A 12067-nucleotide genomic window follows, 5' to 3' on the forward strand; every position below is an offset into this window, starting at 1 on the left:
GCAAATTTTTTGTTGAAATTTCCTGTAAAATGTTTTGTTTCCTATCAGAATAAGAGTTACCTATTTTTTGAACCTAAACAACTGTTAGGATTTATAGAATCAAAAGAGCAAGTAGTGCCCATAGCTGAAAATGTGTAAACTGTCATGAATGGCTGTAGTACTGCTTTCAAGGTTGGATAAGACTTGTTTCATTTATTATTATTTTTCTAAAAATCTCTCTCAAAGTATGGTGGACTATAAAGGTTGAATTAAAAGGGAATAACCTAAAACACGGAATCATCGACGCTTGGTCAACTGTCGGCTTTCCCCAAACTAAGAGGAAGGGGAAAGCCGACAGTTGACCAAGCGTCGATGATTCGGAAGACGGTATCCCATGAAGATACTAAGGGGAAAAAAGGCTGGGAAGAAACGAGGGACAAATTGCAGGAGTCGACTAACCCAGAAGAAGGGGTTAGAAAGATTATAGCAAAAGAGAAGAAACTAAAGATCGAAGCACAGGGAAAGGAAATGAAGGCAACAAAATACCAGGAGCTAAATTGCATATATACTAATGCAAGGAGCCTAAGAAACAAAATGGGGGAATTAGAAGCCATGGCCAATGCAGAGGACATAGACATCATTGGAATCTCTGAAACATGGTGGAATGAGGAAAGTAAATGGGATACAGCACTGCCAGGGTACAAGCTCTATCGCCAGGTCAGGTCTGGACAGAAAGGCAGTGGAATAGCACTATACATAAAAGAAAGCATACAATCGACAAGAATGGACACAGCAGAGACAACCAACAAGCTAGAATCGCTATGGGTTAAAATACCGGGAAGGAAAGGGCCTGAAATAAAGATAGGCCTATACTATCGTCCATCCTGACAAACCAGAGATATCGATGAAGAAATGGAAGCCGAGATGAAGCGAGAATGCAAAAGCGGTAACACGGTTATTATGGGAGACTTCAACTATCCTGGGATAGACTGGATTCTTGGAAGCTCAAGATGCGCTAGGGAGACAAAATACAAGATTGCTTCATGGAGCAGCTTGTTAGAGAACCGACGAGAGGAAATGCCACTCTGGATCTAATCCTAAATGGACTAACGGGACCTGCAAAGGAAGTGGAAGTAGTGGGACCATTGGGAAACAGCGATCATAATATGATTAAGTTCAAGGTTGAGGTAGGAATACCGAAAGGAAAGAGAACCATAGCGACAACTTTTAACTTCAGGAAAGGAAACTATGAAGCAATGAGGGGAATGGTAAAGAAGAAACTTAGGAACACTTCCAAAAAATGGCAAACGGTAGAACATGCCTGGTCTTTTTTCAAGGACACGGTGAGCGAGGTACAAAATCTATATATCCCCCAGATTCAGAAAAGGGTGCAAAAAGAGTCGAACAAAAGACCCGGCGTGGATAACTAAAATAGTAAAGGAAGTGATAGGCAATAAGAAAAATTAATTCAGAAAATGGAAAAAGGACAAAACTGAGGGAAACTGGAAAGAGCACAGGAAGTATCAAAAAGAATGTCACTGTGTGGTTCGAAAAGAGAGTATGAAGAGAGACTAGCCAGGGAAGCACGAAATTTCAAACCATTCTTTAGATATGTTAAAGGGAAGCAGCCGGCTAGGGAGGAGGTGGGACCACTGGATGACGGAGACAGGAAGGGAGTGGTGAAGGATGAGAAAGAGGTCGCGGAAAGACTTAACAAGTTCTTTTCGTCTGTATTTACAAGCGAAGACACAACCAACATACCAGAACCTGAGCAAATCTTCAATGGAAATCAAGCACAAAAGTTAACATCCATGGAAGTGAGCCTTGAAGATGTGCGTTGGCAGATAGAAAAACTAAAAACTGACAAATTCCTGGGTCCGGACGGAATCCATCCAAGGGTTCTGAAGGAACTAAAGGAGGAAATAGCGGAACTACTGCAGCAAATTTGCAACCTATCTCTGAAAACAGGCGTGATCCCGGAGGATTGGAAGATAGCCAACGTTAAGCCCATCTTTAAAAAGGGATCAAGAGGTGATCTGGGAAACTACAGACCTGTAAGTCTGACCTCGGTTCAGGGGAAAATGGCGGAAGCACTGATAAAAGAAAACATCGATGAACATTTTGAAAAAAAACGAACTTCTGATAACCAACCAACATGGTTTCTGCAGGGGGAGATCGTGCCTGACTAACTTAATTGCACTTCTTTGAGGGAATTAACAAACAGATGGACAGAGGAGACCCCATAGACATCATATACCTAGATTTCCAGAAAGCCTTTGACAAGGTGCCTCATGAACGTCTATTCCGGAAACTGAAGAACCATGGGGTGGACGGAAAGTGCATAGATGGATCAGAAACTGGTTAGAACGTAGGAGACAGAGGGTAGGGGTGAAGGGCTACTACTCGGACTGGAGGAAGGTCATGAGTGGTGTTCCGCAGGGCTCGGTGCTCGGGCCACTGCTATTTAATATATTCATAAATGATCTAGAAACAGGGACAAAGTGTGAGATAATAAAATTTGCGGATGCCAAACTATTTAGTAGAGCTCGGACAAAGGAGGACTGCAAAGAATTGCAAAGAGACTTGGACAAACTAGCGGAATGGGCGACGAGATGGCAGATGAAGTTCAACATTGAGAAGTGTAAAGTATTGCATGTGGGAAGCAGAAACCCGAGGTACAATTACACGATGGGAGGGATGTTATTGAATGAGAGTACCCAAGAAAGGGACTTGGGGGTAATGGTGGACATGACAATGAAACCGACGGCACAGTACGGAGCGGCCGCTAAGAGAGTGAATAGAATGCTAGGTATAATCAAGAAGGGTATTACAACCAGAACGAAAGAAGTTATCCTGCCGCTGTATCGGGCGATGTTGCGTCCGCATCTTGAGTACTGCGTCCAATACTGGTCACCGTACCTTAAGAAGGATATGGCGTTACTCGAGAGAGTTCAGAGGAGAGCGACACGTCTGATTAAAGGGATGGAAAACCTTTCATACGCTGAGAGATTGGAGAAACTGGGTCTCTTTTCCCTGGAGAAGAGGAGACTTAGAGGGGATATGATAGAGACTTACAAGATCATGAAGGGTATAGAGAGAGTAGAGAGGGACAGATTCTTCAAACTTTCAAAAAATAAAAGAACAAGAGAGCACTCAGGTAAGTTGAAAGGGGACAGATTCAAAACCAATGCTAGGAAGTTCTTCTTTACCCAATGTGTGGTGGACACCTGGAATGCGCTTCCAGAGAATGTAATAGGGCAGAGTACGGTACTAGGGTTTAAGAAAGGACTGGACAATTTCCTGCTGGAAAAGGGGATAGAAGGGTATAGATAGAGGATTACTGCACAGGTCCTGGACCTGTTGGGCCGCCGCATGAGCGGACTGCTGGGCACGATGGACCTCAGGTCTGACCCAGCGGAGGTATTGCTTATGTTCTTATAAGTGGAATTGGGTTTATAAATTTTTTGTTATTAATGTTTATAAATCTGTGTACAAGTATGTGAATTGCTTGTTTGAAACTTGATAAATTGAATGAATAAAAAGTTAAAAATAAAATAAATCTTTGAAGGGTCTGACAAAAGGACTGCTGCTTCCACGCCACCTGCGAGGGAGAAGTGAGAAAATGATCTTGCAAGGAACTGGCAAACTTCAGAGAATAGCTGTCTCGAATTATCTCCAGAACCCACTGATTGGACGTGATGTCTGCCCATTTTGAATAAAAATCCCGCAGCCGGGCGCCCACCGGAACAAAGATAGGCCCCGGCGGGCCCCATGAAAGGACTGCATGCGCTGGAAGAACCTAAGAATTGCCGCTGCTGGGGTCAGACTTGTGGTCCATCATGCACAGCAGTCTGCTCAGGCGGCGGCCCTCTGGTCAAAGACCAGCACCCTAACTGAGACTAGCCCTACCAGTGCACGTTCTTGTTCAGCATGAACTTGTCTAACTTTGTCTTGAATCCCTAGAGCAGTGATTCCCAACCCTGTCCTGGAGGAACACCAGGCCAATCGGGTTTTCAGGCTAGCCCTAATGAATATGCATGAGAGAGATTTGCATATGATGGAAGTGATAGGCATGCAAATTTGCTTCATGCATATTCATTAGGGCTAGCCTGAAAACCCAATTGGCCTGGTGTTCCTCCAGGACAGGGTTGGGAACCACTGCCCTAGAGGGTGTTTTCCCCTATAACAGCCTCCAGAAGAGCATTCCAGCTTTCTACCACTCTCTGGGTGAAGAAGAACTTACTTATGTTTGTACGGAATCTATCCCCTTTCAACTTTAGAGAGTGCCCTCTCGTTCTCCTTACCTTGGAGAGGGTGAACAACCTGTCCTTATCTACTAAGTCTATCCCCTTCAGCCCAGGAGAATGAAAAGAAGCAGCCCCTCGACCCCTCAGCGGAAGCGGCGTAAATCACGCCCACACGCAGCACCACCTCGAGCCAGTGGCCTAGGTCTATCCTCAGGCAAACGAGGCACTTTAGAATCAGTGACAGTCTGAACCAACTTGTCTAGGTCCTCACCAAACAAGAAAGATCCTTTAAAGGGAAACTTTGTCAACTTAGCGTGAAGCCACAAGGTTTGGCGAGCTGCCACTGGAAAAGCCATACACTTGGCAGAAGCTTGCAAGGGGTCATACATGGCATCTGAAAAATAAGTAGCACCCAATCCAATCTTTCCCACCTCACATTTTAACATTCCCAATCCTCAGATTTACTATCAAGCACATACTCGGCCCAGTGAAAACACACCCGAGCCACCAGCCCCCCACACATCGCCACCTGGACCACCAGAGCTGTCACATCAAAACTCTGTTTAAGGAGGGACTCCAACTTACGCACCCCGGGTCCTACAAGGCTGCACAACCCTCAATAGGCACGGTATGCCTTTTAGAGATGGCCAAAACCATCGCGTCCACTACAGGCAATTTCAGAGTGTCCCTATTCCCTTCAGGAATGGGATACAGGTGGGCCATGGAGCACGCAAAACGAAAGGGAGCTTCCGGCACCTTCCACAGTGCGAGCATAATGTTCCGAATATCCTGATGCATAGGAAAAGAGCGGGAAGTAGAACAGATCCCCTTAAGCAAGGGGTCCACTGTACGCGGGGGCTCTGACATGGTGTCCTCAAAGTGCAAAACTGAGGAGACCTGAAGAATTAGCTCATGAAGCTCTTCCCGCTGAAAAATGCGCACCACAGATACATCTTTGTCAACTGGGGATGCTCAAACCCCTTGTTGGCAGAATCCAGGCCCCCCAAGAGGGTCCTGGAAATCTCCCCAAGGGTTCAGGTCCTCATCAATAACATCTTGCTCCTCTGGGCAAAAATCTTCATCCCAAGAAACCCTCGGGCACTTGGATGAGACAGGAGACGAGGGGAGCAAAGCCGCCGCTGTATGGGGGCCACACTGAGGAAGATGTCGAGGGCAAACCCCCCCGAGACCCCCACTCCGGACACAGAACCTCCAGCCACCAACACATAAGCTTTACATAGTGCAAACATAAATTCAGGGGGAAAACTCCCAGTGGCCCCAAGGGACTCCTTGCCCCAGCAGGGGACCCTGCCATACCTTGCCCCTGTATTTCCAGAACAGGGAGGTCACCTGAGGTAACAGAAATGAAGGAGGAGGTTCCTGGCGAAACTGGATCTGAAACTGCCAAAAATCGGAGCTCCTGCGGCCTGCCACATCTGAAAAGCCTGGGACTTTCCTGATGCTGAAGCCGAGGAATCAACTGATGCGAAAAGGGAATCCCCAGCCGCTCCGACGGTAAGGGAATCCTTTTCACCCTGAGCGTCGGCAGCTAGGGAACCCTCACGGGCTTCCCCACGATCTGAAGCCAACTCGTGAGGTACATGCTGTGGGGTGTCCTGGCCACTGGCAACCGCTGCCGACGAGACTCTCCCACCGCTCCAGCCTGCACAGACCTGCCGCGAGTACCTCATGTCTGGAGCACAATGAGCATTTTTTCCCTTTTAAAGTGCTCATTGTGCTGAAAAAAAACCACCCTAGCTGAAAGAAAAGTGCCAGTTAGATGAGAAAATACAGAAAAAGGCAGTTTTAAAGGGAAATGAGCCCTTTAGACCGGTACACCTCAGGATTTTTTTCTTTTTTTACTTAGCCAGGCTGCTGGCTGAGGCACCTCTACAAAAATGTGGGGAGGTGGAAGAAGGTGGCGGGAGGCTCCCAGCACGAGACCCGCCGAGTTTAACACCCCCAAAGTCGGACGGATCCCCAAACAGCTCTATCCAAGCTGTTTGGGGATCCATCCGATCTGTCCCAAGCTGTCTGGGGATCTGTCCAAGCTCTATCCGGCACAAAAGGGGAACCCAGGAGTCCAAAACAAAATTCCAACAAGAGGGGAGCCGAATTAGTCTTACTACCTGCTAATGGAGACTGAGGAAGACTGGAATGCAAGAGGGGAAGCTATCCTGATATACAAGTTTGTTCTCAGTCTCCACCTGCTGGTAGCAATGAGGTATATAACCCATTTGTAAGGACTATACCAGTCTACCAGGCGCTACAGAAGTATTTTTTGTTTATTTTGTTTACACCACAGTACCGGCGTGGGGTTGGAGAGGGAAAAGTGGGGTGGGGTGGGTGGAAAGGTTACAAAATAAACCCGCCAGGATGTTTGATTAAAAAAATGCCCGATTGGACAGGAAAAGCAAATCGAAAAATTTTTTCCTGAATTGGGCAGCACTAGAGCAGATCAGAATACACATTCTGAGTTTGCTTACAGAAGGAAAAATTGAAGAGGAAGCTTTCTCCACTGCAGAAAGGGAGGAGTTCAGATTTTTAAAGTGATACCCTTCTGCAGATTCACAAATAATAAGAAGCAACAGCTACTGTACAGAATCCTATGTCTTTGCTACTGAAACACCAATTATGTGGATCAGAGGTTGAAATGGTCCAATTACATCAAGAACATTTCTTAAAGCCAATCAGTCCCCTCTTTGACATGGAGGGGAAATCTGCTGATGCTCCAGGAGGCTCCACAGTCCGGGCATCTCTTCCCCTTTTGTCTCTCTCCCTCCTGTTCCCTTCCCTGAGAGAGCTGAGCTTGAGTGAGGGAGTAAAGTGGCTTGTGAAGCTCTCCATACTGAGGCAGTGCGTCTGCTACTTGGCTTCTCAGGCCCTCGGCAGTTCACGGTGTTTTCACAATAAGTATTGTACATCACAGGCCTGTCTGAATCCCTTCTACCTGTGAGAAGAGCTAGTCACAGAACAGACTTGGGCCCAGATTCTCAAAACTTTAACGCAGTCGCTAAACTGGTTTCCAGACGGATTAGCCTACACGCATTTTAGCGGCAGATTATCAACAACAGCTTATCTTGGTCTTTAGTGAGCTTTCTAGTAGTCTCCGACACTGCCATGCAAATGGGCTCTTCAATTATGAAATAAGCACTCTGGTGGATTCTTAAAAATCGCCGAGACAGTTTTTGGCGACAAAAATCAGCGACTGGTCTGGGGGTGCCGGGACAGTGACAGCAATGTTAAAAGAGCATCTTGTGGTGTGTTTTTTGACTGTGGATAATGAAGAAAAAAAAAAAAAAAAAATTTACATGAAGAATCAAACTGTCTATTTTATTTTTTAGTGGGAGTTGTAAAAGTACGCTTAAAAAATTTCTTTATTCAGTTTTGCATATCACAACAAGTATATCAGAAAAAGTCATATGATCTTATAAATACACACTTGATTTTCCTTCATGTAACACTTGAGCGCATGCAATGTAGCTCCCTTTGGCAGCGGGAGATATGCCCACTCTCCTGCTACCAACCGACACACACCACCGGCAGCAGGAGAGATGCCAAATGTCTCCTACCGCCAACCAACACACCTTCCCAGCAGCGGGAGAGATGCTCAATCTCCCCTGCCCAACCGACATGCCCACACCCCCCGCAGCAGGAGAGATGACCAGTGTCTTCTGCTGCTAACCAACACCCCCCAATTCCCCTCGGTAGTAGGAGAGATGCCCAATCTCTCCAGCCTAACCGACCCCCCCCCCCCCCCCCCCGTAGCGGAAGACAGGCTCAATCTCTCTCACTGCCACCGTCACCCTTCCAACTCCCCTCGGCAGGGGATCTCCCACTGCCACGCAACCCCCCCACCCATGCCTCCAACGAACCCAGCTCTCTCCCCCTTACCTTATTTTCAGATGGATGGATGCATCCAGGGAGGGATCTAAGGCTCTGATTGGCCCAGTTGCATAAGGCCCCACCCATTGGAGGGGCTTTAAACAACCTGGGCCAATAAGAGCCTCAAGCTCCCAGGATGCACCGGGGAGGGGAAGGCCCATCATTTTGAAGAGGCGGGCTAGCTGGCCAGAGGGAATAGGCATCTCTCCAGCCAGCCATATGAAAATAAGGTAAGGGGGGGAGGGCGGGGGTCATCGGAGGCATGGGGGATGGGTTTGTGTGGCGGAAGGAGAGCATGGTTGGCTGCGGGAGACATTTGGCATCTCTCCCACTGCCAAGGAGGTGGTGGGAGATATTGGGCATCTGTTCTGCTGCTGAGGGTGTGTCGGTTGGCAGTGGGAGAGATGGGCATATCTCCCGCTGTTGTGTTTTGTTTTTCGCTTATTCTACGCATGTGCCCATTACTATAACCATGATGGGCACATGCAAATTTAGCGAGTCTTTGCTATTCTCCGTCAAACTCATTTGATGAGCGTTTTTTTAGAGAATGACTCACTTTTTTAAAATTGCTATTATAACAGCTGCAATAGCAGCCTGTCGGTTTTTTACATGGTTTAAAAAAAAAATAAATAAATAAAATCTAGCCCTCGGTCTGCAAGGGACAGAGTTCCTAATCCAGTATATCTCACTGTAAGTTTGGGTTTATTTGTGAGCAACAGCATTAAAAGAGTAATTTGGATTAAGAATTGGACTCCTCTTTCTAGTAATAAAAGCACTGTTTTTAACTATCTGAATATATATCTATACATCGCCAAACACTCTGAGGAGGTAACATTTCTTTTTAAATGTCTCTTCTATCTGGCCACTCCCATTACTAAGAATCTAAATAAATTGGAAGAACTGAGGCGTTATATCTCTATATCGGAACTGCACCAATACATGCAAAGCATGAATACAGCATAGATAGCTGAAGTGCAAACTCCAGGAAGACAATTTGGTAAAACAGAGTGGGTGTGGGCACAAAAAACAATCAAAATTTCTGATATCATCAAGTGGACAAAAATATGATTTAAGATAAATTTAGACAAAAAAATTCCAGAATAGTAACACAGGTGCTCAGACCAAAAGAGGAAAAAACTGATTCTCAAAAAACCCATTAAAAACCAATGAGGCGCTATCATAGGCGTTCTTATAGCAAATTCAAAAGCACGAGTCATTCTCAAAAATATCACGCATGTAAATGAGGTCGGTTGACAGTAGCAAAGATTCGCTAAATTTACATGCATCAAGTCGCCACTGATAGTGATCGGCACATGCGCAGGAAAGGAATGTGCGCATGTGCCGGGAAAGCAATGCAAAAAGCATAGCATGAGCAGTTCATGCTACAAAGCCCAGCATGAAAATAAAGCAAGAAAGGGAGAGGAGGAGAGAAGCAACTTTGGCTTTTAACAAGCCCACCTAAAACATGCCTTTCTCTCCCAAAAAACTACTATAATTCAGGTAAATTTTGTAATTTGTTTTTAATGTAAAATTTTATCATGAACCACAGCCATAAGACGCAGGTATGATACACACGCTCAAGAAGTGTGCTTTTACCTTTCCCATGAAAAAAAATAACTACAGTTTATGAGAATGATGTAACTTATTTTTTTCATTAGCCAATGTAAAACACATGCCACAAGATGCACTTTTAACAGTGCTGACACTGTACCGGCACCTCCTGGACAAGTCGCTGATTTTTGTCACCAAAAGCCGACACCACTCTTAGAAAATGGCTCAGCAATTTTCAATAATCTGCCAGAGTGCTCATTTCAATGTTGAAGAGCCCATTTGCATGTTATTGTCGGAGACTGCTGGAAAGCTTGCTAAAGACAGAGATAATCAATTTTGATAATCCGCTGCTGAAATGCGTGCAGGCTAAACCATCGGAACACAGTTTAGCAACGGCATTAAAGTTCTGAGAATCTGGCCCTTAATTCCTTGATGTGGTCAATATTACCGAATTAGCATAAAACCAATTTCTTTTTAGATCTATAATTCATCAAGTCGCTAGGATTTGAACACGAGTCGATGGCACCTAACACACTGGCATAAATATCTAATAATACTGAGGACTGAGACAGGCTTTGATGGAAGAAATAACAGACCTCAGGGGATTCTATAGGTCAGCTGTGTATCTGACACTATGCACGCACCATAGTGATCATAAGGATCCATGTTCAAATCCGGAATCTTCCAGCAGCAAATGTGACTGTCAGAACCACCACTGTAGCAGTGTTCACTGTTCAAGCCCATAGCTACAGCCAGCACTGGTCCTCTGCAGGGAAAGAGACAATGGAGCATAAAGATTTTTTTAAAACCCTGCATTCTTAGCACCTATATACATCTAAACAGCACAAAATGCCAGCGCATACATCACAACAACCTGAAAGACAGTACTGCAAATACTGTAAAGTGCTCTAAAACACTAATATACCTCCTATTGCAAATAGGAAAACAGAAATAGCTGGACTACTACAGATTCCAAGACAAACTGTGCCAACAGAAACTTTCACCTTGGTCATCCATCCACACAAAACAAAGAAAGAACCTTAATAATAATTTAAACAAAAAAGACAAGCAACAAAAGATTAGGTTCTTACCTTTGCTAATCTTCTTTCTTGTAAATCCACACTCTATTCCTGGACTATTTGGTTATTTTCCCATACTCGCCAGAGCTTATAGGAAGCCTCATAACAGAGTCTCCTCTCCCTGGTTCCTCAGAACCAGCCCTCCCCGGAAATCAGTTGTTGACAAAGCAGCCAAGATCTGTAGAGGACAAAGGCAAAAAAGAGAAGTATGGGGACGCTCCCAGACAAGTAAGTCAAATCTGCTCAGAACAACCCTTAGAGGGCTTTGTTCAACAGTGTGTATAGAACCTTCCAGACATATAAGGTTTCCTCACTGGGTGGGTGGGTGTGGGATGGGCTTGTGGGTTCGAGGAGGGGGACGGGTTGATAATGTATTGTATATTGTGAAGGTTTTTTCTTATTGTGATGCTGGTTGTAAGTTTGTTATAATTATGATTTATTTCTTACTTTGCACCATTGTGTATGGTATTAAAAACTTAATAAAGTTTGAACTAAAAAGAAAGTGAGAACAATCATGAACAATGAAAATAGGTCATTAAACATTCAGAATCTGAACAACAAAAGAATCAGTGCTATAAAAAGACACAGTCTGTCCAGATAGAAGGGGGCTACAAAGGGACACCCCCCAAAAAAAAACCCCCAACAACCCAAAGTGCTAAACACATGCACATGGTACACTTAGAAAGGCTGGTCAGGAAAATGAAATCCAGCTTACCAGTATTCGCAAAGGCAGACAATCGGCGAATCAGAAAATCATAGGGCGGGTTCCAGGAATAGAGTATGGATTTACAAGAAAGAAGATTAGCAAAGGTAAGAACCTAATCTTTCATTCTGGTACAATCCCACTCTATTCCTGGACTATTGGGATGTAACAGAGCAGACCCATAGAAACAGGATGGTTCTGATGAGCCTGCTGCCAAAACGGAGAAGGCAAAGCAGCATCTTGCTTGACCGCCATAGCAATCCTGTAAAACCTGGTGAAAGCATACAAAGAGGACAAGGTAGCAGCCCTGCAAATCTTTCCAACTAGAACACCAGCGACTCTGCCCGAGAGGAAGATACACCTCTAACAAAATGAGCCCTCACCGAGAGGGGTGAGGTATACTGCCTGCCACAGAAGCAGGGAAATAGTCATACAGATCCATCTGGGAAAAGTGGCCCTGGACGCTGGCCTGCCCTTGCGGGCAGGACATACCAGTACAAAAAGAAGTTCAGAGAGACGAAAATCAATTTTAACCTCCAGATACCGCAAACGGATCCTGCATACAGCCAGGGACCGCAACACACGAACCTGCTCCCTCGAACCGTAGAAAGCAAAGACAGGAA

General features: G+C 45.3%; 1 protein-coding gene across 1 annotated transcript in view; it reads right to left on the reverse strand.

Annotated features, from left to right (window-relative positions):
• STRN4 (striatin 4) overlaps window positions 1-12067 on the reverse strand; it is a 182958-nt gene that overhangs the window by 34314 nt on the left and 136577 nt on the right. The window contains exon 12 of the mRNA XM_033953901.1: window positions 10307-10428. Coding sequence (XP_033809792.1) covers window positions 10307-10428 — 122 coding nt within the window. The remainder of the gene's footprint in view (window positions 1-10306; window positions 10429-12067) is intronic.

Source organism: Geotrypetes seraphini, chromosome 8, assembly GCF_902459505.1.
Source record: "Geotrypetes seraphini chromosome 8, aGeoSer1.1, whole genome shotgun sequence".
Lineage (NCBI taxonomy): Eukaryota > Metazoa > Chordata > Amphibia > Gymnophiona > Dermophiidae > Geotrypetes > Geotrypetes seraphini.